This window comes from Priapulus caudatus, unplaced genomic scaffold (genome assembly GCF_000485595.1).
Source record: "Priapulus caudatus unplaced genomic scaffold, Priapulus_caudatus-5.0.1 Scaffold984, whole genome shotgun sequence".
In the NCBI taxonomy this organism is placed as follows: Eukaryota; Metazoa; Priapulida; class Priapulimorpha; order Priapulimorphida; family Priapulidae; genus Priapulus; species Priapulus caudatus.
This window is the reverse complement of record NW_014578045.1, coordinates 91,070-115,466: the sequence shown is the minus strand read 5'-3', so window position 1 is coordinate 115,466 and position 24,397 is coordinate 91,070. Positions and strand designations below refer to the sequence as shown.

At 43.4% G+C, this 24,397-nt stretch overlaps 3 protein-coding genes across 3 annotated transcripts in view; 2 read left to right on the top strand and 1 right to left on the bottom strand.

Moving 5' to 3' along the window:
• Positions 1-2,343: 2,343 nt before the first annotated feature.
• Positions 2,344-13,346, top strand: LOC106814821 (inositol monophosphatase 1-like; the record flags this gene model as incomplete). Its single annotated transcript, XM_014819180.1, has 3 exons — positions 2,344-2,480; positions 9,512-9,616; positions 12,502-13,346. Coding segments are annotated over 3 exons (342 nt in total), but the record flags the coding sequence as incomplete, so codon positions are not given.
• LOC106814820 (endogenous retrovirus group K member 18 Pol protein-like) lies at positions 12,963-13,373 on the bottom strand. The gene has a single exon (XM_014819178.1). The coding sequence runs from the start codon at positions 13,371-13,373 to the stop codon at positions 12,963-12,965; it is 411 nt and encodes a 136-aa protein (XP_014674664.1).
• An 8,531-nt stretch (positions 13,374-21,904) lies between these two features.
• LOC106814822 (inositol monophosphatase 1-like) overlaps positions 21,905-24,397 on the top strand; it is a 10,040-nt gene continuing 7,547 nt past the window's right edge. Inside the window, exons 1-3 of the mRNA XM_014819181.1 lie at positions 21,905-21,909; positions 23,592-23,637; positions 24,081-24,189. Coding sequence (XP_014674667.1) covers positions 21,905-21,909; positions 23,592-23,637; positions 24,081-24,189 — 160 coding nt within the window. The remainder of the gene's footprint in view (positions 21,910-23,591; positions 23,638-24,080; positions 24,190-24,397) is intronic.

Genomic DNA, 24,397 nt, shown 5'->3' with positions numbered 1-24,397 from the left:
AGAGACCCGTTGAAGTAAATTCAGAGAGTGCAGCGATGTTGTGAAAGCGTGCCGCCAGGGCAGCGTTGGCACGCTTCGCGCGGATATCCGGCTGCAGATCGTCCAGAGACCCGTTGAAGTAAATTCAGAGAGTGCAGCGATGTTGTGAAAGCGTGCCGCCAGGGCGGCGTTGGCGCGCTTTGCGCGGATATCCGACTGCAGATCGTCCAGTTTTCGATCTATGGGCGTTAGGTCTTGATTGATAGTCCCAATTGTGAGTTTGGAGCGATGAAACAGCGATCCTCGGCGGGATCGGAGAAATTCCACGTTTTGTATTGGCAAGTTGCTCTGAGTCTGACCTAACCCACACCAAATTCACAAAAATCGTCGGCGTGGGCATTGGTCAGAGGAATCTCGGACTAGGTAAAGCCATGCGGAAGGGAACGGTAGGCTTTTTTACCCGCCGATACCGGCGTACGGGCCGCATTAGCAGCGCATGCATTTTGCATGTGATCTCACGAAATTTCAATGCACCCCGTTCTGTCCCAATAACCCTCACCAAAATATAAAAAAAGGTTATCTGGGACAGAATTATTCGGTCTAGGGTAATCTCAGACCGTGACACCGGCAGCGTTAAACGTGTTAAGTGAGCTGAATGAATACGGATTATGAATGGAATAAGGAAAACGGATAGAGACCCGGCAGACTGTGCAGCAATCTCGTCCTTCAGCATTCTTCTTCTGAGATAAGATAACAGTTTTATTTGAATCGCTTTCAACATTGGTAATAACAAGAATTTTCTAGGTTCTAGGATTTCAACCTAGGTTCTAGCTTAAAGGATACTTAAAAAGTGTTGAACTTTTAAATTTCAAAATAACCCAGTCACACTTACATATATCGTAGATATATTTATATTCTTTACGTATGTTAAAAAAATTGGTCAAAATCAACACGCAGTAATGTTGCTGCACTGGTTTGTATATACAGTAAAAACTCGCGTATAAGAACCTGTATTTTTCCAGGTTAGCCTAAAAAGGTTCTTATATAATTGGTGTTTACGAGGAAATTAGGCTATTTAGGTTCTTAAATAGGTTCTTATTTTCTTAAGAAAAAAAAGGTGCTTGTGGCTGGTAGAATATTGGTGCGGTCCATTGTTTATACAAAATATTCATATAATTATGTCTAAATGACTGCAATCTAGACAAATACAAACCCTATTCTACGTTCTTATTTTTTTTATGCCCTTTACACCTAATAGAGGTATATAGACCACCAAGTACTTGTTTTAGTTATTTTATGAGATTTAAAGTGTTAAGTGTATTTTATCAAATAAGAACCTGTTTCAAATTTTAGGCTACAACAGGTTCTTATGTCAAGGGGGTCTAAATGGAAAATCTTAGCCTAACAGGTTCTTAATTACTAGGTTCTTATACGCGGGTTTTTACTTTATTCGAAATCTCCACGCAGCGATAAGGAATCTCTGCCGCTTATATGTCACATGATTACTCGTGCGTGACGTATTTGTAGCCGCGCTAGCCATGCCGCAGCTTGGCGATCCACTGTAAAGCGTATTTTGCTCCCTCCCTCCCTCCCTCTCTCTCGTAACTGCAAGCAGGCTACAGTTTGTGTACGTGCATATGTTACCACACTCTGTTACCAACGCACAACGAGGCACTGATAACCTAGCCTGATAGCGAGCTGAATGACTCGTACATTGTCGATACTGTTTAATTGGCAATACAATGTTTTCAAAGGATCTCTTTTAGTTTAGTTTCGTCGTTGTTGTCACCTCCTCTTGGAATTCTCTTTATTCTTCTTTGCATATTTCAATATCGAAGCTTTTTATATCACGATCCGCAGTATTTATCTGTCCTTTTGATCAACTTTGTTTCTCTCTCTCTGTGTCTTCAATATATACTCCATTGGCCATTGAAGACTAATCGTTATGACGTTATGTGATGTTACACGCAAGCACGCACCAATACATGAGTACGTACTCAAGCACGCACGCACATACACTCAACACCTATCATATATATTGAGCATAACACTCCTGACACACAAGGCTGATTTAAATGTCATCCCAGGTTCTCATGCCATTTAGCATGTAATTTTCTCACCCTCCTTAACTCTGGTATGTACTCATACTCTTTCGCCACCTTCCACTCTGATCATTTCAGCAACCAATGTTTACTACCTGCACTTTATATCTTCCTCTGCTTTCTCATCCTCACCCTTCCCGTCTTCCTCGTCTTCTTCCGTATCCTTATCCTTGTCCTGTGTTAGCAATCTCGGTTTACAGTTAAAAATGTCCTATTTGCACATTTTTCCAATCTGATGAAATGTTAATTTATATTATGGCAGATTATTAAAAAGGCATTGAATGAAGATAGGAGAGCGACAACTTCAAAGTCTAGTTACTCGGATTTGGTGACTGAAACTGATCAGGAAGTAGAAAAGATTCTTATTCGTGGCTTGAAGAAAATCTACCCAAATCACAGGTAAGTGGTGAATTCATCTGTGCTTATACAGATTAAATATTACAGTTCACCTCGCCTATGTCAAATCCAACGGGACTGGAGGAAAAAGCGTCGACTTACGCAGATTTCGACTTATGAGAAAGTCTAATTGCATCTTTGTGGTCGCGTGTACATGTATTGTGTTGATATTGATGTTTTCAATTACACTTCTCGCTAGTGTTGCCTTTATTGTAATGTGTGATCATGTGTTTGGTTTGATGATGCAAGTCATGAGAGTTAACACTTACGTGGAATAATAGAATAATCATTATCTTGTCGGTTTGTCCATACATTTATACATGTCATTCTCCATCATTCTTCGTCGTCATCACTTATGGTCATTGATTATCGTCACTTCCACCACCACCAACCATCATCTTGCATATCACAATCACCGTTACGATTACCAGCAGGCAACATTATCATATCTGTCGATAGTAGGTACATGTATACTATGTCAGAATTACACAGCAGCCCGCGACACCGGTGTCTGTCTCTGTGCACATCGTGGCGGCGCACGTGCCTGCTGGCTGGGCAGCATTGATTGAAGTACAGGGGGGGGGGCAGTGCACGGATTGTTTCAGTCGCGTGGGGCATGTTCATTACTGTACATGTTCGTAAAAACAAAGAGCATAGCTCCGACTTCGACTTGTGCGATGGAATTAACACAGGTTTGAAACCATTGGGACTAGAATTATTTGATATAGCTGAAATTCGACTTGTGAATTTCGACTTAGGCAAAGATTTATTAAAGTAAAAACATAAGGAAAGATCGGGACTTTTGTAGCGCTTCGACTTGGACGATTTTTCGACTTGTGCGAGATCGACTTAGGCGAGGTATTTGCCATGTGCATTCAGTCATATGACATTAATATATGATGGATACAGTAGTGACTGGACCAATGTTCAGCTTATTTCATAACATGCCAAAGTTGCTCGCTGGCGTTCCCGGAGTCTGGCTAGTGGAATTTCGTCCTCCTCATCTCACTGCAAGGAAATTTGCTTGCCATTATTATCCTCAGCATCGTACGCATGCTGGGGTCTTTCATGTGGCGTCATTTCCTCCTCCTTCCACTGTAGTGATACTCCCGCCCCCCTGTCGAGGTAAAGTATCGGTTAGTGGTTTACCCCATATTCCAGTAGGGTATGCAAACCTGAGACTGTCGACATGTACATTGCGCATATTACCCGTACGAGCATGTCTAATCCGGAACTGTACAGGAGATAATTTCTCATGTATTACATGATACGGTCGCCAATACGAAGCTAACTTCTGACTGGCTCCGGGTATGACTGTAGGATTATACCAATAAACCTCGTCACCTACCTCAAATTGTTGATTCCTTGTCTTCCGATCGTACAGCTTCTTATTACGTTCCCGCACTCGCGCGGTGCGTTCATGTATGAGCGTACACGCTTGATGCATGTTATCTAACGCGATTGATACTGGGTCGTCTGCATACAGACGGTCACGTGGTAACAAGAGTGTATCTAAGGGTAGTACCGGGGATCTGCCATACATGAGATAGAAAGGACTGAATCCTTTTGTACTATGTTCTGCCGTTCTGTACGCGAAAAGAATGGGTCCTAACACCTGTTTCCATTCTGTGTGGTTCCTCGTTACTAAGCAGGCTAACATCGCATTCATCGTACGATGAAACCTTTCGCATATCGCGTTGGATGCTGGATGAAACGGCGCCGTTTTTACGTGATGTATTCGAAAAACTTCTGAAATACGCTTCATCAATGAGTTACAAAATTCCAACCCCCGATCCGTAAGAAAACGAAGTGGACAGCCATGCGTCGGGATGTATGAATTTAAAATTAAATTAGCAATAGTCGCCGATGACTTGTTAGTCGTGCAGTAGCATTCAGGGTACGCAGAGTAAAGATCGACAAACGTAACTATATACCTATACCCGTCTTCTGTCATCAGCAACGGCCCTACGACATCTATGCTGACTGTCTCATTGACCGCTGTCGGCATAGGGGCTTCGTGCAGTGGAGCGTTGACTCTCCGTAACTTCCTAGCATTACATGGCACACATTCCTTAACATATTTGTGAATTTGCTGATACGTGCGCGGCCAAAAATATTTATTCGCAATTTTACGGTATATTTTATCAAACCCAAGGTGTGCAGCATGCGGCGACGAGTGACATGCATACATAACAGCCTCTACTAATGAGCGCGGTATTACGACTTGTGAAACGGGGGGATCAGCGGTGGAAGTCGTAATTAAATGACATAAAATCTCCTCCTCCATATAATATGCTTCTATCAATTTAATTTGGCGTAATGCTACATGCGGTTGGGTCAAAACATTTATAATGATTGCCAGTTCTACTTCCTGTTTTTGCAAGTCGCGAAATTCCGCTCTATTTGTAACACTGGAGGGCGCGCGCGATGGTGGGTTGGTATTAATAGGCTGCTGCGGGTCGTTGACCCCCTTTCTAGCTGGTACTGCGGCGACCGCAAAACATACGTCCGCTGCACTCTCATGCTCACTCTCACTCTCGTTGGCAGCCTCCCCCTGGACTGGGGTTGTCGCCAGCCTGCTCAGCGCGTCTGCTGGAATATTGTTTGTACCTGGTCTGAATTCTATATGCAGGTCAAACCCAGACAGTATGACCGCCCATCTCTGCAAGCGAGCGTTAGTCAATGTTTTCGCCGTCATTAAAAATCGTAGGGGTTTATGATCAACATAAATGATTGTTCTGCGGCCTAGTAAAAAATGTTTCCATGTTAATAAAGAAAAAATCACGGCATACACTTCCTTTTCCACAATGGCCCACCTGAGTTGTGCTCCAACTAACTGTTTACTAAGATACAGAATAACATGCTCACCTCCATCGTCCGCTCCCTGCGTCAAAACAGCAGCGACTGTATGATTTGAAGCGTCACAATACAAAGAAAAATCTCTGTCGGGTGAAGCTAATGCCAGCACCGGAGCAGTCGTAAGAGCTTCTTTTAATGCCTCGAACGCCTTCTGTTCCTCCGCCGTCCACTTAAATGTTACCAACTTACCCGTTAGCAGCGTGAGAGGCCGTGCTATCGCAGCATAACCTCTTATAAATTTACGGTAGTAGCCACTTAGCCCTAGGAACCGCCTGACATCGGTAGCCGTCGTGGGAGGCTGCAAATCAAGCACGGCACGTATCTTACCTGGGTCTGGTCTAATTCCTCTAGAATCGATTATGTGGCCTAAAAATTGAATAGACTCACGCAGAAAACAACATTTAGTTAGTTTTAATTTCAAATTAGCAGATCGCAATCTGTCGAAAACCTGCAACAAATGTTTTACGTGTGAATCGAAATTGGCGCTATGCACAACAATATCATCAATGTATACTATAACAAATTTACCCACCAATCCTTGCAGCACGGAATGCATGAGTCTCTGAAAAGCAGAAGGCCCATTGCATAACCCGAATGGAAGAGAAGAATAAGTCCATTGGCCCCCCGTCGTAACAAAACTAGCTTTATGTCTATCCCGCGGCGCGATGGGTAATTGGTGATATGCCGATCGCAAATCCAATGTCGAGAAGATACGCGCTCCATTTAACTCATGAAGAACGTCATTTATTTGGGGGAGCGGATGATTTTCTTTTATCGTAATTGCGTTCAACCTTCTAAAATCAACACACATCCTCCACATAGAACACCCGCGGCCCATGGGGACTGTGACGGCTCTATAATTTCCGCCTCCAACAGTGCATCAACTTTCGTTTGTACGATCTGTGCATGCGCGGCTGATATTCTGTAAGGTTTTGATCGAATTGGCCTATTTGTTTCCGTATTTATTTGAAATTCCATGACGGTCGTCCGTCCCAGGTCTCTATCCGATGCTGCAAAAATACGCGCATTGGATTCTAATAGTCGTAATATACACCGCTGCTGCTTAAAATCTACCACATGGCTTACTGCCTGCCGAAAATCCAATATGTTCGCCGATGCGCGCTGCTCGCCTGTCGTACCCACATCTGGCTTTATTGCGCCCGGCTGCTCAATTGTAAATAACCCCTGTTCCCATTTGGCGGACGTTGGACTGACACGGGTGGCGTATCAGTATCCTTATGTATTAATCCTGTGTGAGTATTTTTACTTGCTATTAGATCATTAGGTTTGTCGAGACTATTAGTTAGGATTCGCGAGGGAAAACGTGACTTCCCCCTTGCACATGCTCGCGCTCGATTATCCACGGGTGTAACGTGATACCGCGCCCCCTGACTCACACTCTTAGGCGCGATCAATCGACCACCCCCGCGCGCACGCCGTGGCAGCGTAACAGCCGCTGTCCGCGCAGCGCACAGCGATTCCGTCCGACTAGGTGAGACTAATTTAAGCGTTGCCGATCCCAGCTGCAAGACATTCCTCCGAAAAACTACTATAGCTCTATTTGTACGCAAGCAATCCACCCCTAATACACACGGTCTGGGCAAGTCGGCTACTACATGGAAAACAACTGAATACGTATGCCCCCCTATTACCACCGTTAGTCTAACCGACCCCAACACTGATAGGAAATGTCCACTGGCTGATAACAGCGTGGAAAATGGCGTCTTTACTACCATCGTACGTCGCGAGAGTGAGATTGCTCGCCACTGTTTTGCTCCTAATAGGGAAAGGTCAGCCCCAGTGTCAAGTAATGAGTTAACACATTTACCCTCTATTTCTACTGTACAACCGGGCGCAGTGTTAGCCGTTAGTGCGCGCGATGCCAATATATATGGGAATTCTGGGGGTTTTGGAAAAACATTCTCCCTATTCATGCTTGACCCCCTTTCAAGTTTCCCCGCTGCTGACTTCTACTGAGCGTACAATCACGAGCAATTTGTCCTTCCCGCCCACATTCATAGCAGCGCGGCGTGATTCGGGAGCGTGCAGACGGTGGCGCGCGCGCTGAAGGTGGAATGTAGGACTGTGATGGGATAGTGAACGGTGCGAATGGAGGCGCATAGCGAAATGGCTGTCTATTATAATCAAATGCGCGCTGATCAGCCGACGATCCCGCAAACGATCTCTGCACAGCATCCAACATCTGTGTTTGGGTTTTGACTAGCTCCCCCAACTGCGCAAGCTGGCGGCAAATTTCGTCATTCTCCAAGGCAGTAGATACTGGAGCAGTACGAGAAACCGGCACGCGACCGAGTTCGGCGTAATCAGCAGTTTGACCATTTTCGTCGCTTGCATTTGATGCAAGCGTTTGGCACGCACGCGCGCGTTGGCGAGCTGCTTATTCAGCTTCTACTGTCGCTTGCCGCACACAAATTTCCACAGCGGCTTCCAATGTTGCCGGATGTGCTTTTATTACTGATCTTTGTTGCAGGACACTTTGAAGGCCATCTAGATATATATCCGTGAGACGTGTTTGAAACGACGCCTCATTTCTGTGACTATCCGGATACGCGGCTTCTGATAATTCAATTAGACGCTCTGCATACGCACGCGGGCTTTCCAAACGGTTTTGCTTGAAAGTTTTTAACATTGCCTGCGCGCGCGGAATTTCTGCCGGGTTTCTATACTGACGCTGCAAATTACTAAACAGTTGTGACCAAGTGATGCCTATGTTTGCAAGCAAATGTCGACGCGCAAATTGCGCTGCCCCCTCTGTTAACGTCGATACTGCTATCGATAAAAATTGCTTATCAGTTACGTCTAATTGAACGCGCGCGAGTTGTAAGGCATCCCGCCACTGCGCAAACGTGACCTGTAGGGGACCCGGTGACCCACTAAATTTAGGTATACTCGCTCGTAGCTCCGCGGCGCGCAACGTTTTATCAACATTGCTACCTATACTGTCTAAGGATGGTTTCAACGCTTCCCCAAATACAGTCGCAAGCTGCGTAATATAATATGCCATCTGCGGCAGTTCTACGAGCGGCGGCACATAGGTGGGATTCGTAATTATTAGGATCTAATTGAGGCATATCAACGAACTGAGCGGCGGAAGGTATCGAGAGTGGATCTTCGAGTGTAGTAACTAATGGATCCATGACTATTATACTCTCCTTAATTACTCCGCAAAATTAACTACGCTCATACGTGTACGTAAAGCACTTCTCGCAAGAAATTTTGTTACCACATCGTTTAAGCCGGAAATATTAGTACTTACCGATTCGCCGTTGAGAACATGCCGATGCGTGATGCAATGATACGGTTCGTTTTCTTCTCGATCGCTCGCTTCCCTTGCGTTGTGCGCAATGGAATACCCAATTCGGACTGGTCGGCACCACAAATGTAGACACGTGATTCGCGCTACCTTTTTAAGAGGTTCTGTAATAAACTAGAGACAAGACAAGAAGTAGCGTTCAGTAGTGTTTTACTACATCATACAACATGAAATCTCAATGTACTACAGACTAGCAAGACCGTTCATTTACATAGCAACCGTATCACGCACTTACACCTTTCTCGATCAGTGTCTTCTAACAAGAGCCTCGAGAAGCGATGGCTTTCACCTTATATACGCCGCGCCCTTTTCCTACGTCACCTCTCGTTATAGCTCCCTTCTCCGCTTCTCCGGCCAACTGGACATACCAAATACGGGGAATGCGGTCCTACACCTTCTCCTTTTCCCAAACCGAATGATATGGATATGTGACTTCGCACTTGGCTTCGCACTTGGCCGGATTCCATGATCCCATTCCTGCCCTGATGTCATAGGTCATCTGGTCAGCGTCTAGGTTGTCACAATGCGCAATGCCCGGGGAAACCTTAGCCCCGAGCTCGACCATTGCTTACTCTCGTACGTGCTCGACTGGCCCGCGTAGTGTCCACTCCCAGCATGTTGTGACAACCCTCTCGACACTGCGGCGCCAAAATTGCGTTTCCCCGTATCGCTGTCGCTTCCGCGTGGCATATGACATCTGCCTGCTTACAATATATATCTGATAAACAGGTGAATCCTAACCTTACATTTTTGTGTTTTAATTCATCATACAAGCGAGTATGTGTACAGATAATTAATCATATATTCATCTTATTATAATATATTGAATTTATTTGCATAGATTTATTGGTGAAGAATCAGTTGCTGCAGGAGAAAAGTGCGAACTGACTGACCACCCAACCTGGATTATTGATCCAGTGGACGGCACTACCAACTTTGTTCACAAGTATGGACATATAAGTGATAAAGGGAACTGTTTATTTAGTTTAAAGGTGCATCAAAATTTTCATTACCCTTATGTGGTATGATATATGTGCCCTTAAAGCTTCATCTACTAGCAGGAAATGTATTCATAAGGTTATGACGAAAATTTCTATTGAGAAGATTACATTAGAGCAGTAATGATTATGTTGTAACCTGAAGTGTAATAGAATCTGAAAATATATGGAGTATAATAAATACCACATACGGACTTAAATGCTGTCCTACATCAAAACCAGAAGATATGCGAGACTAGTATGTTACAAAATGGTGAAAAATGGGCATGCAATTCCAGTGAAAAATGTTAGGACAAATAATTGAGGATGCTAAGCAGGGGTGACCCCACTGTCGGTACATGTGCCTTGATTGGCAGATATTGACACCTGCACGACCTGCAGTGATTTTTTTTAATGTTTTTTTGCAAAATCACCTGATTCTGTATACAAAGTTATAGGTGTAACACGCCAGCAGGGTGCGAAATTAACGGGAGTACGGGGTCAAATACTCCCTGATTTACTGTGGGACTCCCTGATTTGACATCTGCAGGAGTCCGTGAGACTCCCTGAAAATTCTGCTATACTAACAAGTTTGTTCCAGAGCACGGCCTCACGGAATTACCGTATTTTTTCAGCAAATGTCCAAAGAAAATTTGGCAGACGTGCATCGCATGAATCTTCAAATACGCACATGCGTTATTGTTGTTGTGCTTTAGTTTTAAACTTCAGACTACGGACGTCATTTTGCTACGCACTTCCTCTTTTTGAGGGCAGGGAGTCCATTGGACTCCCTTGTTCAAAATTTAATTTTTAACCCTGCGCCAGTATAAACATCTCAGAGTGGAAGACAGCAGGCATGGTTTTTAGCTTGCCTTGACATCGTCAAGATGAGCTATTGCCATGGGGTGTCGTCCATCGTATGTCCGTCCGTCCGTCTGTCAACATTTGGCTACGGTCAATGATAACTCAAGAACCGTTTGACCCACATGTTTCAAATTGCATATAGTTGTTACTCCTATGGGAGAGGTTTGAACGTCCTATTTTGGAGCACGCCAGTCGACCTAATTTTGAGCCACGTCTACTTTTTGGCAAAAATGGAAATGGCCATAAGTCAGTTCAGGTTCAACGGATTTTGCTCATTTCTGGGATGTGAATGAATGAGGACTGGCCCCAAAACATCACACAGGTTTTTATTTTTATTTTTAAATTATGCAAATTAGGTAGATTTTGGCAATTTCTCTGCATTTCAGTGTCTGCCTACGGTCAACGATAACTCAAGAACCTTTTGACCCACATGTTTCAAATTGCATACAGTTGTTACTCCTATGGGAGAGATTTGAACGTCCTATTTTAGAGCACGCCAGTCGACCTACTTTCGAGCCACACCCACTTTTTGGCAAAAATGAAAATGGCCATCTAGATTCAGGGTGCGAAATTAACGGGAGTCCGGAGTCAAATACTCCCTGATTTAATGTCGGACTCCCTGATTTGACATATGCAGGAGTCCGTGTGACTCGCTGAAAATTATGCCATACTAACTTCGTTCCGGAGCACGGCCTCTCAGAGAATTACCGTATTTTTTCAGGTAATGTGCAAAGAAAATTTGGCAGACGTTCAAACGGCATGAATCTTAAAAATAAACACATGTGTTATTGTTAATATCTTTAATTTTGAACCTCAGACTGCGGACTCCTTCATTTTGCTGCGGACTCCCTCTTTTTAAGGGTTGGGAGTCCGTTGGACTCCCTTGTTCAAAATTTAATTTCTACCCCTGTAGATTCATTCGATTTTGTTAAATTTTGGTATATGAATGTGTAAGGCTAGCCCCAAAATAGTTGTTACTCTGATGGGAGAGATGACAACGTCCTAATACGTTTATTTCGTCTAACTGGTAAACAACTCTACAATCATACCTATATACGTGTAATATTGTGTTTTAGATTCTTCATTAAAGTAATTTGACTGGAATATTTTATTGTTTTTATTTGCGCGATATTCGAAAACCAAAATGGCGATCATTTAGGCGTAGCGTTGTCAGGATTTCATTCTTTCAAATCTGAAACATTTATTTTCGCATCAAAACTTATGCATATATCATCAAGAGTATACAATGGGAGATATGCTATATAATGGGAGTTCTCCCATATGTATACACTTGCTTTATATATCCCCCTCCCTCTTCTATCACACCCAAGGTGAGCTACAGTGTCATTGACACTTTCATTTGAGATATCAAGGAAGGCACTTTATTCATTAGGTCATTATTCGTCCACTTGTTATTTCGCAATTTTCCACTATCACGATCACATCACGTGACAATTTACACGTACATCGCGAGAACACACACAGAACAAGACTACCCAGTGTGATACATCTATTCTCCTATATGAAATACCTGAAGACTCTCAACACTGTGCACGTGGAACTTTGTATACAGCGTACCTGTTTTGCAATACAGTCAACTAACAAACGTCAATTCAGTGACAACGATAACAAAAATTTGCCATTATTATAGGGACTTTAACAAATGCCACATTCAAATGATATCATCCTGACCTACAGTTCAATTGATGAAGGTTTTGTATCCTTAAAAACAACTTAGTTAGAATCTTCCTGTGTGTATGGCGTCAGATTGTACTGATGGCCCCATTACCTTCTATCATCGCTCACGGTACATAATTGCTTAGGTGAGCGGGTCTCTTAACGGTTCTACCTGACCTGGTGGTGTTGTGATTGTTCTGAAGTGGTGCAAGTGGGGGAGAAGTATGTATTGATTTGGGGGGGGGCAGTTTCCTTGTCGGCGTATGTGAATTGTTTTGCTCTCTAGATATTGCCACGGGTTCTTCTCTTGCAGGTTTGTTGTGGCCAATAGGCTTGTGGATTGGTTCCGTGTTACCCTTGGTCCTCGGGGATATTGTCTCATTTCCACCCGTCATCCTTGGTGGTATGTGTAACGATTTTCGTTGCATAATAGTAGGTGGTGGTTCCTCCATGGTGTGTTTAAGGTCCACACGAGTACGTCTGTAACTGCCATCCGGTGTGTCCACTGTGTACAACCTCTCATCGAGCCTAGCCACTACAACACCTTTCTTCCATTCTCGTTGTCCTTTAGCGAAAGGCTTCATTCTTACGGTGTCACCTTCTTCCAGTGCAGGCAGATCTTTTGTGTTTTTGTTGTAGTACTTTGTTTGTCTATTCTTCAGCTGTTGCAGTTGATGTCTCTCTGTTTCAAAGTTGGTCACCCGAGGCTTGAATAGGTTTGGTGTCATTGGTAACAGGGTGCGTGCCTGACAGTTATTTAAATGCTGCATGGGGCTACTGCCTATTCCTTGTGTTGGGGTGTTGCGAATCTCCAGCAGGGCGATAATATGGATCAGTTCCGGACTTCTTCATCTTCCGTAGCATCCGCTTTGCTGCCTTCACCGATGACTCTGCCTTGCCATTTGCTTTGCTGTTGTATGGACTCACGGTGACGTGTTCAAAATCCCAGTCTCTCGCGAATCTCTGGAATTCATCGGATGTCAGATTTTGAGCATTGTCGCTATTGACCTGTTCAGGTATTCCCTGTCTGGCAAAATGCCTTTTTAGTTTGCTGATGATAGTTGAAGAGTTGGTTCTCTTCAGTCTGCCCACCTCCAAGAAATTGGTGTCATAATCTGACGTCACTGTCTTCCCAAGTAAATAGGTCGATTGCAACCTTTTCCCAGGGTCTACCAGGTAGTTCATGTGGCATCATAGTTTCTTTGCACTGGCCAGTTTCATGGTTGCAGCATGCGTCGCAAGTTGATATGAAGCCCTTGATTTCCGCATTCGTGGCTGGCCAGTATAGTGCTTCTTTGGCTCTCCTGAGACATGACTCTTCCCCTAAACAGGGTTCGAAATCCTAACGGGCCCGAGGCCCGTATTTTAAGGCTCGGGCCTGCATTTCTAATACTAGCAGGCTCGACGGGCCCGTAGAAAATCCACCCCAGCATGCAACTAGCAGCATGCAATAGTGATCTCAGCGCCGGATTCAAGAAGAAATGCGTACGCACAAGTGCGTACGCAGAAAATTTAGAACACTTCACACACAGCTTTAGTTGGCATTCAAAAAACGTGCGTGGGGATGTTCGGACGCATAGGTTAGCACAGGTTCCTGAATCCAGCCAGACTAGCAGCGTTGGCATACCAAAAATCGATAAGAATTGGGTGGAGCTTACTTTGGGCTAGTGGCAGTGAACCTTACATTGTGTTGGCCAAGGTCGATTTACGTGCATGGGTCGTGCGGCACGCTCACTGTTTACGTGCGCTAGGTTGTGGAGTAATTTGCACATCCCCGCGCATTTCACGTTTGGATGTAAACAATAAAGTATCACTGGTAGTTAACAAACGATCAGTATACTGTTTTTAAATAATATTAAGAAGATTTAGGTAATATAGCATGTTGAATTATACAGTAAATAATAATAATTGTTTTAAGTTAACACAAGTCACTGTAGCTGCAAAGCACGTAGTATTACTTACTAGTCATACAAACAGCAGCACAGCCTCGTCGCACCACTCAGGTTTAACCGTGTCATATTGTTTTTAAAGTTTGGAAAAACTTTATACATTTTGTACAGGGAGGAGCAAAATATAAGCTTCCCTACGTTATGACCAAACGTGGTTTGCGTAAAACACCTATCCGTGATGTGCTTTATCATTTGCACAGTCTCCCAATATTCTGTACACCATTAACACATTAGGCAGAATGTTGGCATTAAAAGAAGAATGTCATCTGAATATCGGATTGGTAATCAATGTTGGCTTTTCAAAATGCCAAAGCAGCACGTACAACAACACACCTAGTCGAAGTATGAACTTTATTATATCGTTGCTCTGCTGCAATTTGTGGATTAACTTAAGGTATCGTAAAGCAAGCATTTATGAATTAGCCACCGATCTCCTATAGCACCATTCTCAACGATTATGGTGAGAGCAAAGTTATTTAAAATATACACGGCAACTGTAAAAGTGGCGGAAGAATAGGAATATTTCCGCAGAGGAAATTGACTTCATAATTTATGAAGTGGGAAAGAGGACTGTTTGGAAGTTTTGCTGGCAACTGGCAGCTGTAGTTAATAAAAAGACATGGCAAGCTGTGACTAAAGCAGTCAATGCCGTATCCAGCAAGCCACAAACTCAAGATGAGTGTATGGGTGTGTGTGCGTGTGAGGTGATGTGTTTGTAGGTGAGGTGGGGTGTGTGTGTTCAACTTTTATGTCTGCCAGGAAAAACTCAACCCTATCTTTGCCTGATTTGGCTGGTTCCTTTGTTTACATTACTCAACCTTTTCATTTTCTCTTGCCATGAAATCAACTAACTGAATAAACCGGCCCTACGATGTAGCGTTGTTTTTCTCTGCCCTATATGTCCCAAACATTAGCTTTATCATTCAAGCTGTATGATCCGCACGGTAAATGATCAGTATGGGTGTGTGTGAACGCGTGCACGTGTATGATGATGATGGAAACGTAGCTAAATGGCTGTTTGTGCGTACGAACGTAAAGCATTGTAAAAATTTCAAATTTCGGTCATTTAGTTAAAAAAATGTTGCGGTATCCAGGGAATGATGCGGGCCTGTAATTTGCCGGGTGGGCCTGTAAAATCCCTTTCCTACAGGCCCGATGGGCCTGTGAATTTTAAAACTAATTTCTACCCGTGCTAAATGAGAGGTGTGAATAGCCGTCTTCATTTGGTCTCTCATGCTTGCAGGGATGACGCGCCTCTCGCATCTGAATATCAAACCGTCTTGTACACTCAGTTCATCAGGTATGCTAAAGTATGGCGTTACCTGGGTAGGGCATTGATGCTTCTTCTCTGGCCATCCCTTCAGAATCACTGACCTCAAGAGCTGCAATGTCTCGTCCCTTTCTGTCTCTAGTTTGAGTTGTTCGAGTCTTTCTGTTCAGATCGGCAAGTAGTCTACCATGCATACCTGCTCAATGTCTGACATTCCTGTCGATTTAGGTAGATAGAATCGGGACAGCACATCTGCGACGTGCATCTCCTTCCCATGTCTCCACTGGTAAATATCATATTCCAGGATCTTCATGAAAATCCCCTGTAAACGTATAGGGGCCTTGCACAGTGGTTTCTTTGAGATCGGTTCAAGAGGCTTGTGATCTGTGTGCACTATGGTTTTCCTCCCGTATGTGTATTGCCTGAAATGTTCAAGTGACCACGCCACTGGGACTGCCTCCTCTATTTGAGCGTATCTTGTCTCGGGGTCTGTAAGTGCCCGGCTGGCATACGCTATTGGACGACCCTCCTATAACAGTGCAGCTCCAGGCCTTACTCACTGGCATCGCATTGTAGCACCAGCTTCTTCTTGGGATCATAATATGCCATTACTGGTGCTGTGCAGATTATGTCTCTGATCTTCGTCAAAGCCTGGTCTTGTTCGTGTTCCCAATGCCAAGGAACATCCTCCTTGGTCCGCCTATTAATGGGCTCCATCACGGTTGACAGCTGAGGCAGATACCAGGCCAGGTAATTCACTGTGCCTCGCAAAACTATCACTGCTTCGACATCTTTCGGGGTATTCAGATTATGAATGGCATTGACCTTTTCTGGATCTACCTGCAGGCCTGCAACTGTTATGATATGGCCTTGGAACACTGTGCAGGTTGTTCTAAACTTGCACTTCGACTTTTTGAAATTTAAACCGTGTTTGTCACCTCTCAACATTAGAGCTTCTAGGTTCTTATCGTGGTCTCTACGTGCTTCCTCCATCGAGTCACCAACTCCCCACACGATTATGTCGTCTGCAATGCATTCTACAGACTCCAACCCTTCTAGCGTTGTTTTGAGACGTTTCTGGAATGTTTCAGCACTCGCGTTCAACCCAAATGGGAGGCGCTTCCGCTTATAGCACAAAGGTGCGTTTGGAAGGTTGTCAACTTGCTGGATTCCTCATCCAATTCACAGTGCCAGTACTCATCTTGCAAATCGAGACGGCTGAAAACTTGTGCCTTTGAGAGGTCTGGTAGTATGTCGTCTAGGACCGACATGGGGAAATGCTCTCTCTCTCTTGAGTGCCTTATTCAAAGGGCTCGGAATTATGCATATCCTAAGGTATCCATTCTTCTTCACGGTCACTGCCATTTGGCTTACCCAGTCACTGGGTTCGTCCATCTTGTCGATGACACCTTTGGACTCCATGCCCTCCAGCTTTGCTTTTACCTTGTCCCTAATTGCCACTGGGACTTTCTGTGGATGACAGACAGTTGGGGAAATATCTTCTTTCACTACCAGGTGTACCGTTCCTGACATTTTTTGCAGTCCTCCATCGAACACTCAGGGGCCTCCTCCAGATATAGCCCTGGCCACTGCATTACCTGACTTGAACATCATATAGTTAATGGCAATGAGCCCCATTTTTTCTGCTGCCAGTCTACTAAGCAGAGGTCTAAGCGTCTAGTGGGAAACCACTATGAACCTGACGTTGTGTTTCCTGCCTGTCTTGGGGGTTTTCCAGTTTCAATGCACACTCGCCTAGTGGAGTTACTGCAGTCTTATTCGACATAGACAGCGTAACATCAGTTTTGATGACCTGTACGGACCTTGGAATTTATTTCTTTGGGACAACGTTGACTGTAGCACCACAGCTGTAACTTTATCGGGTTAGTGTATCGCTGACCATCCCAAACTAGCATCTCACAGTATACAGACTTTGTTGTTGATCGGTTGACTCCGAGCACTCGCTCTGTTCTTCGAAGTCATCCATGGCATGCACGGGTTTACTTTTTGCACATTTACGAGACCCGTGGAAATGATTGGCTTTGCGGCAGACATTGCACCTCTTCCCATAAGCAGGGCATTTCTCCTTCACCATTACATGGCGTCTGTTACAGTATATGCATTCTGCCTCTCGGGGTCCACTTGGTCGCTGTCCCTTTCGTGGCTGTTTTTCACGATAGGTTTGTGTGACGCCTCATGTCGGTGTGACACCTTATGTACTTCTGTATTGTTACCTATGGTGTTCGTGTACTGCCGGGTTGCTTCGCTGGCTTTGGCGATTTCAATCACTCTGTTGAAATCCGGGTTGCCTTCATCCAGCATTTTCTGTTGCGCATCCTTATCCAGAATGCCACAGATTATCCAATTTCCAAAGCTAATTGTTCAGCATTCATGTTGCGGTGTGTCCAAGTGATGACCTTTTGTTTTGTCCTGAGGTCGGATAGCCACATGTCTACCGACTCCTCCTTACGTTGTTCACGTGTGTAGAACAAATAATCTGCTACTGCCTCGTTGGTCTGACCAGTGCAATAGGAGTCCAGTTTCGAGATTATATTCTGTACTGTATCACCTGGTACTCCGTCTAAACCATTGTAGATGCGCAATGTGTCCCGACCTAAACTATTTAACAACCCTGCACGCTGTACTCGCTGTGGCTGGTGCTCTAACTGGGATGCGATGGAATAGTTCTCCCACTTCCAATTCCTTTTTTGTCATCACCGGTGACGTCTACCAGACCTGGTGCCTTAATATTTGGTCTATAATAATGTTGCACCCCCTGTACATGTTGGGCGGGAACATCCCCTGCTTGTACCTGTGGTGCAAGGTCATCTCTGTCGGACCCCGGTACATCATTTTCATGGTCTCCCATACTGGATCCCTGTGGGGCACTACCCAAATGTCACGTCAACAAGATGTGTATGTCGGTATGTGTACAACGTACATGCATCTACACGACTACTGTACTTGTGTATGCAAATATCGTGAGGGTGTACCGTCATACAGCATGTATCACACTGAACTTTCCGTATATGTGCCTCTAACCAGTAGGTATATATGCCATTTGTGTACCATCATACTACGAAACATAGGCCAACATAAACGAACTGCGGTTAGCCTAAACTACTACAAATCAAAAACATGCATAAGCGTTGCATAAAACGTATACTAGTCTATCCTACACGAAAGTATACCACCCGTACACGGCATCAACACATCACACCACGCGAGCACAACGTTGCTCTACACGGTAGTACTGTACATGATTGTAATGCCCATACATGTGCATGTAGATGAAATAATGCGCAAAGAGTTAATTGATTCCTGGTATTGTATCCGGCGCCGTAGGAACTTGGTACGTACTGTGGAACACAACTGTATTCTTAGTCCCTGCCCGCCTTGGTCCCACGACGAATTGCTGGTCTGGTCGAGCTGGGTGGCCACACACACGATAACGTAGATAGACTTGTATCACTCACTCAGGCACAGCTGTACATCCACAGTATAGGCTATGAATAGCACGCACGTTGGTCTGCAAGTCTTTCAGTATAGCGGCTTCCAGTCCTGTATCAAATCCGCTTCGTCACGGCTAGGTGTTTACAACGCCAGCCCGCATTCGGACAGGGCACGCCGCCTAACCTACTCACGGTTGGTGGCACTGACACTCGACTTGGCAATGTTGGTTGTCGGACAAGATTGTCCTCGGTTGTTGATAGTCTGTTACCGCTCGCAGACGCTGCCACCTTGTAACACGCCAGCATAAACATGAGTGAAAGACAACAAGCATGGTTTTTATTCGTCCACTTCTTATTCCGTCATTTTCCAACTACCACGATCACATCACGTGACCATTCACACGTACATCGCGAGAACACACACACAGAACAAGACTACCCAGTGGGATACAATAGGGTAAGTCACATTTTGACATAGGCCAAGCAGGGGAACGGGGGATTGCAGGGTGGATTTCAGGTCATTCAGATTTTTGGGTGGGTTTGGTATCTGTTTCGTAGCTTGTGATCTAGTGTATGAACAGAACCGACAAAGGGAACATGGACCTCACCGGAGCTCAAATTTTATTCATGCGCCATTTTGAAAGGAGAGCAAAATCTGGACGGCAGTGCTACCTAGGAGCAATTTTATTTGTTAAACTTAATGTAAATCGTTTTCACGTAACTCCTTTCCTCTTTAAAGGAGAATACATCTCAAGGATTCTAACATTCAGATAATATTAAATTGAACTTGTGACCAACAGAATAGTGGCACACTGTTGCCCACATAGCCTGGCAGTGTTCTTGCAGTTTGCATGCTTGTCATGTTTCCTGAAGGTTTTTATATGTGACAGTGACCTCGCTCAAATTACTTGCAGGCTGTGTGACAGTATCCACAGTCTCAGTTGCTTTTGATTTTGGTGGCTTGAAGTGCAACTATTGGCGATTACATCTGATTTCTGTTCCTTCCTGAGGGACAACCCTATAGGTCCTTGGCTAAAGCTGTTTAGTGACTGTGGCAGGTCGCCACTTTGACTGTCACGTCTGACTGTTTGTACTGGTTGTATCTTTACAATGTAAAAGATGTCATGTGTGCCAAATGTCCCCCCAATTTGAGTTGTTGCCTAATGTTGTCTACATTTTTTGTCATTGAAGTCTTGATTTAGGTTTGCCAGCCACTGTCGTCTCCTCTCTTCTGACCATTTTCTACACTCCTCTCCCTGGTTAGTTATAATAGCAGGTACTCGAAAGAATATCCTATACTTTTCTCTATCATATTGGTTAGTACAACCAATTGTCTTACAATAAGGCCATAATAAAAAATATTCTTTGTTTGCCCTCACCAGACCGACCCGCCAAAAAGGGGCTGACTCAAAAATGTTTATTGATCTTCCCCATTCTTTTTTTAAACAAATTGTATTAAGTGGTACATTATATAAATCTGTAGGCAATACATTATATGGACCAAGCAAAACAAACATTCGACATTAAAGGGATCTCCATACAAGCACACCCGAGCATGTAGACACTATGCTGATGTTGTAAAAAGACCCCCCTCAAAAAAGGAGCCTACCTACCTACCCAAACTTTTCAACCAGGGTCGGGCGAGGGCAAACAAATACTTTTTTAATTGTGGCCTAACTCACCAATATTCGTTTGAAAATGTTGGAGCTTTGTCTAAACTTAGACGGGTACCCGTCCCTTCTCACAAGCTCGATATAGGGACAGGCGAGCACCAATTTTAATTATTTGGCCACCCAAGTGGCCGACTTTCATCCGGGCAATTAGGAACATCCGGGTCACTGCTTTTAAGCTGGTAATGGCGGAACATGAATGATGCCTTTCACATGGAAATACGAAACAATCTTTATTCCGGGAAAAAATTAAAACTCATACGTAAACACACATAAGCAATACTTTTAACACAATGTACGCAAGAGGTCGGCCAAAAAATCTTTCATGTAAGACTAGTCGATACTGTGTCTTACGCTGGGCGCGGCCATCTTTAAATCCTCGCGACTAATCAGATGAATGTAGGACTTCGGCCACGGACTTTTCGGCCTATGACTTTTCGGCCACATATTTTCAACAGATAAGACTTTTCGGCCAAATTCAAAAAAAATTCCAAATACTTTTTTATCCCAGTTCACATACGTTAGTGCCATCCATAATATTTATGTAATTATATTTAGGATTTACTGTCAATAATAATAAATAATCAACATTACACAAACAAATAAACACTATAACGTTGAAATAACTTTCGATGTTTAAATGATGAAGAAATCCAAACTTGTGTGGTAAACTGAATAACTTTATTGTCTGCTCACGTCAATCTCCTTGCACACAGAGACAAGGAAACTCACACATGCGTGTAAGCCCGTGTGCTTACTCACGCGACCACCACCAGACTCCGCAACTCCTACATTTCTCCCTCTCATTCTCTCATCCCTCTTCTATATATTCCTCCCCAGCCTACCACACTTTTGCCCCCACATATGTCACTAACCCACAGCCATATGTGCCTACCCTCATTTCACAATGACCCTAAAAACGCCCGACCTAAAACACGTTAACCATTCTCCCTATAACATCAATGTAGCCGCACAAGACGAGCAACGCTCTGTCTACATAGATTACCACTATAACAACTCCGCGTCTCTAACTAATTTATGTAACATCTGTAAATCATATGTTACATTTCTCCCCCTTTTCATAACACGATGCCCTATCGTGATTTCAGACTCCTGGCCAATCTAAACTATATTTTCAACTTTACTGAATCATGAACTATATTTATACTCTACAAAACAAGTAACAATAAAGTTCGTTCACCATACCAGTCAGAAATTTAACACATTTGGCAGTGAACATTTTGATATCGCTGCAATTACTCTCACTCTTGCGTCTTTTTAGGCTATAGATCTCCGAAGTGATGACGTCACATTGGCATGACAACGAACCCACTGGTTCTAAACAACCCACTGGCTTAACATTAACTGCGTGAAAATGTTGTGCGTACGTAAAACACGAGTGTGTGCGTTGCAGACAGCGGTAAAGCATCGGTAGCAAGTCGATCTTACAATATTTAATTAATTAATTATTTTATTTTATTTTTTTTATTTTTTATTTTTATTTATTTTTTGCTTTTCTCTTCCATCCTTTGGAAATCTATAAAACCTGCAATAATGACTCTCAGAATGATGGTTACATTATATTACTGACACGCATTACCGAAACCACAATTAAATACATCCAGCCATGTGGACTTAATCCCATTATTACACACAGCACTGATGTGGACCTGACAACCTTTGTCACTTACACACATCATACAGCCAAAAAATACGCAAAACTGAAACGAATACGCAAATACATCTTATTTTCGATTAAATGTTTTAGGCCTATCAAACTATAATTGAAGCATGTGTTTAGGCGAGATTTTGTTGGTTTACAGATCCGCCAACACGAATTTTCAAGAAAAACGAAAAAAAATAAAAATTGGAAATCTGTATTTTTTTATTTTTGTTTTCATTTAGTTTTCTTAAAATACTTTAATATCATGTATAACAGTATCACTGTATTTTGACTTGTTTGATCTGACAAAACGACAATTTTTTTAACCCTACCGAGTCAACAACAACCAAAAAAAAATCTGTAAACCAACCAAAAAAAAAGGTGGCCTTAGCAGTCGGACATTATAGCGTAAACGTACCTTTACCACAAATTCAAGAAAACGATCACACATTTCTACACAAAGTTTCACACAAAAGATTTTCCCACACAAAGACAAACGATCACAAGCATCTACCACGAAAAAAATACCTCGTACATAAAATAAAGAAAAACAGATAAAAATAAACATTCCTGATGATGTCACACTTTCAGGTCCAGTTTCGACGGTACGAGATTGAAGCTTTCCACCAATTAAATTCTAGAATTTCCTGGATTTTTTTGGGAGGCCATTACAGTTCGCAATTTATCTTTCACGTCTTCTGTCTCGGCTCTGTCAGCCTTGCCTTCTCTGTTCTGCTATCGTCTCTCTCTCTCTCTCTCTCTCTCTCTCTCTCTCTCTCTCTCTCTCACAGGTCGAGACTCGGACTTGCCCTCACAGTATCACGGATACAACACCGGCCTTTCCTTCCTTCACGCTGACTTACTCACAGTAGTTCTTACGCCGTGTGTATCCACCGTTCTCTCCCGCGTCTAGCTCTTTCCGTCCCTCTCTCTCGCTCTCCGTCATTCTTCGTCTCTCTCGATCGCTCTCCATCGTTCTTCGTTTCTTCTACTCTTGCTGCTGTTCTCGTCTCTCTCTTTCTTTGTTTCGTTGTTGAATCACTGGGCCGTAGATCGACATAGTGGAGTACGTTACGTTGCGTCCGCAAAGTAATACTCAGGTTTTGGACTGGTCACTGGCTCCAAAATGTAACGTTGAATTACGTTTGTTGTATAAAGGTAATCATATGTTACAACACAAAACAACAAAATTTCGAATTTGGCCGAAAAGTCCTATCTGTCCAATTGAGCTTGTGAGAAGGGACGAGTACCAGTCTATGTCTAAACTATACTTGCACTTCCTGCCAATGCTGCCAATATGGCCGACTTCAGTTTTGATGAAGTCACATGCATGTAGTGTGTTTCTATTAAATATTACTAGTAGTATAATTTATTGAAAACGAGAATTTCTGTTTTACAGTTTTCCACATGTGGCTATTTCAATTGCACTTGCAGTTCAAAAAGAGGTACAGTAAATGCATGCTAACTTGTAATTAAGTAACAAATAATATCTCAATTTATTATCTCAAATTACTATTATTACTTCTTACTCTTATTGTTACTTATTATAACTTCTAATGACTATAAGTTGCATTTGTATGGCTTATGTTAATTATTATAATATTATCATCGTTACTTTTGCAGCTAAAAATGTGCTTGTTCCGGATGTGATGGGTCCATGTAATCCCATTGAATTCTATAGTTTTTAAAACAAACGTAGGGATGTGCTAACCTAACTCATCCAGCACACATGATATCTACTCGAATAGTTCAGGTGTAGTCTACCACATCAGCTATCAAGTTTACATTGTTTAGCTGCTTTATAGCCTATTAGAATCATAATACATGTAATGCTGGCTATGCCCTCTCTCTATGACACCAAATGCGTGCATTTGCTTGTTTGTTCTAGCTAGAGCTAGGGATAATCCATGATGTCTACAATAACAAGACATACATTGGACGACGTGGCAAAGGTGCCTATTATGATGGAGAGAGATTGCAGGTTACCCCAGTTCAAGGTATATTTTATGATTGTGTGTTGGCTAGTAAGCCTTATAGCTAATAATACATGTATACTTAAAATGAAGTACTGGGCTTCTATGTAAGTAAGGTCAGAATGGGGATCAACTGTGTGTGTGTGTGTGTGTGTGTGTGTGCGTGCGTGCGTGCGTGCGTGCGTGCGTGCGTGCGTGCGTGCGTGCGTGCGTGCGTGCGTGCGTGCGTGCG

Excerpts from the sequence above, each read along its gene's own strand:
- LOC106814820 (XM_014819178.1), bottom strand. The coding sequence starts at position 13,373 with ATGAACTACCTGGTAGACCCTGGGAAAAGGTTGCAATCGACCTATTTA.